This window comes from Lottia gigantea, assembly GCF_000327385.1.
Source record: "Lottia gigantea unplaced genomic scaffold LOTGIsca_5, whole genome shotgun sequence".
In the NCBI taxonomy this organism is placed as follows: domain Eukaryota; kingdom Metazoa; phylum Mollusca; class Gastropoda; family Lottiidae; genus Lottia; species Lottia gigantea.
The window spans coordinates 3333464-3334810 of NW_008709715.1; the positions used below are offsets into that span (position 1 = coordinate 3333464).

At 35.6% G+C, this 1347-nt stretch overlaps 1 protein-coding gene across 1 annotated transcript; it reads left to right on the forward strand.

Annotated features, from left to right (window-relative positions):
- Positions 1 to 241: 241 nt before the first annotated feature.
- Positions 242 to 517, forward strand: LOTGIDRAFT_78039 (hypothetical protein; the record flags this gene model as incomplete). Its single annotated transcript, XM_009061698.1, has 1 exon — positions 242 to 517. A coding segment is annotated over one exon (276 nt), but the record flags the coding sequence as incomplete, so codon positions are not given.
- Between the last annotated feature and the right edge of the window lie 830 nt (positions 518 to 1347).

Genomic DNA, 1347 nt, shown 5'->3' on the forward strand with positions numbered 1-1347 from the left:
AAGGATTTTCAGATACAACAACCAATATCAATGGGCTACCTGTCTTACCGATACATATATACAAGCTAAATCAAGTAAGAGACACAGATGTGAAGATTCCACTACAACCTATTGCTATTACCAGTGTATGTTGGAATCTTTTGGAGAGGAAAGGGGATCTGTTAACAGCGATTGCTCTTGTAAACAGGGAGATGAATACAGAGAACAGAATCTTACATTACCATCTGAATGTTACAGTCCCTCTGGTAGAAGTTGTGATTGGTATTTAGAATGTTTACACAAGAAATATCCATGTTCTGAGACTGGTGATGATTATGCTTTGACCTATGCGACCAAATTCTGTAAATTTTATGAAAAATATTATTCTGAATTTTCCATGGACGGGCAAAAATGGGTGGACAGTGTCCGAAAATGTTTACAAGTGTCATTGGTACCATATATTCGTCCCTATTCTCATTTGTCCTGTACTGAAGTGAAGAAAGTGGCATTCGGTTCGCATGTTCCCTGTTATGTAGAGCCTGATGAACAAGACAAGACTGTCACCATTTGCAACCTGGGAATTGATGATTTCATGAAAGTATTTATTACTATTAAGTCGAGCTTGATAATGTCTGTTGAATCCAGCATTGAGTCTGTGTCCGGTATTTTTAGTACGATGACGAAGTGTGCTAATTTTAAAGTCGTTGGGTTGTTCTTAAATAATGGTAACATGCGGAATGTGAACTTGAAAGTCTATTATGAGAATAATTCTGGAAGAAAACGTCGTTCAACTGATGATGTGAGTGATTTGAAAAGAGCAAATGATATCGGCAACCACATCGCTAACCAACTTGGTTGGGATAAACAAGGAGTAACTTGGTTTACGTTTGCTGCAAATAGTTCGAATTCAGAATTAGAATTTAACATTTTGTTAGCAGACCGTTCCCGGTATGATTTGAACACTGAAAATTCTCAAAGTGCCGATTTAAATGGGGCTGTGGATAATTTACAGGATCAACTCGGAAAAGGTCTGATTACCTCTTCTCAACCAAGATTGACATTTCGTGCCCTGTCATTATCAACGTGTTCCGATGTCGATTGTAGAAAGGTAACGACTCGTACTACTGCACCTGCAAATTCTAAAGAGGCGACGTTCTGCATACGTCAAATGATTGGACAACTGATATTTTGTTTTCTGATTGTTGGAAACATCATTGATTTTTAATTTTATTGTTTTTAATTAATCACATGAAATATAAAATATCGAATTTTAATAATTATGTTAAATATATCATATATATTACATTGCTAATTTCAACCCGAACAACTTGTATTCTGTAAAATATTTGGTATTTAACTTATATAACT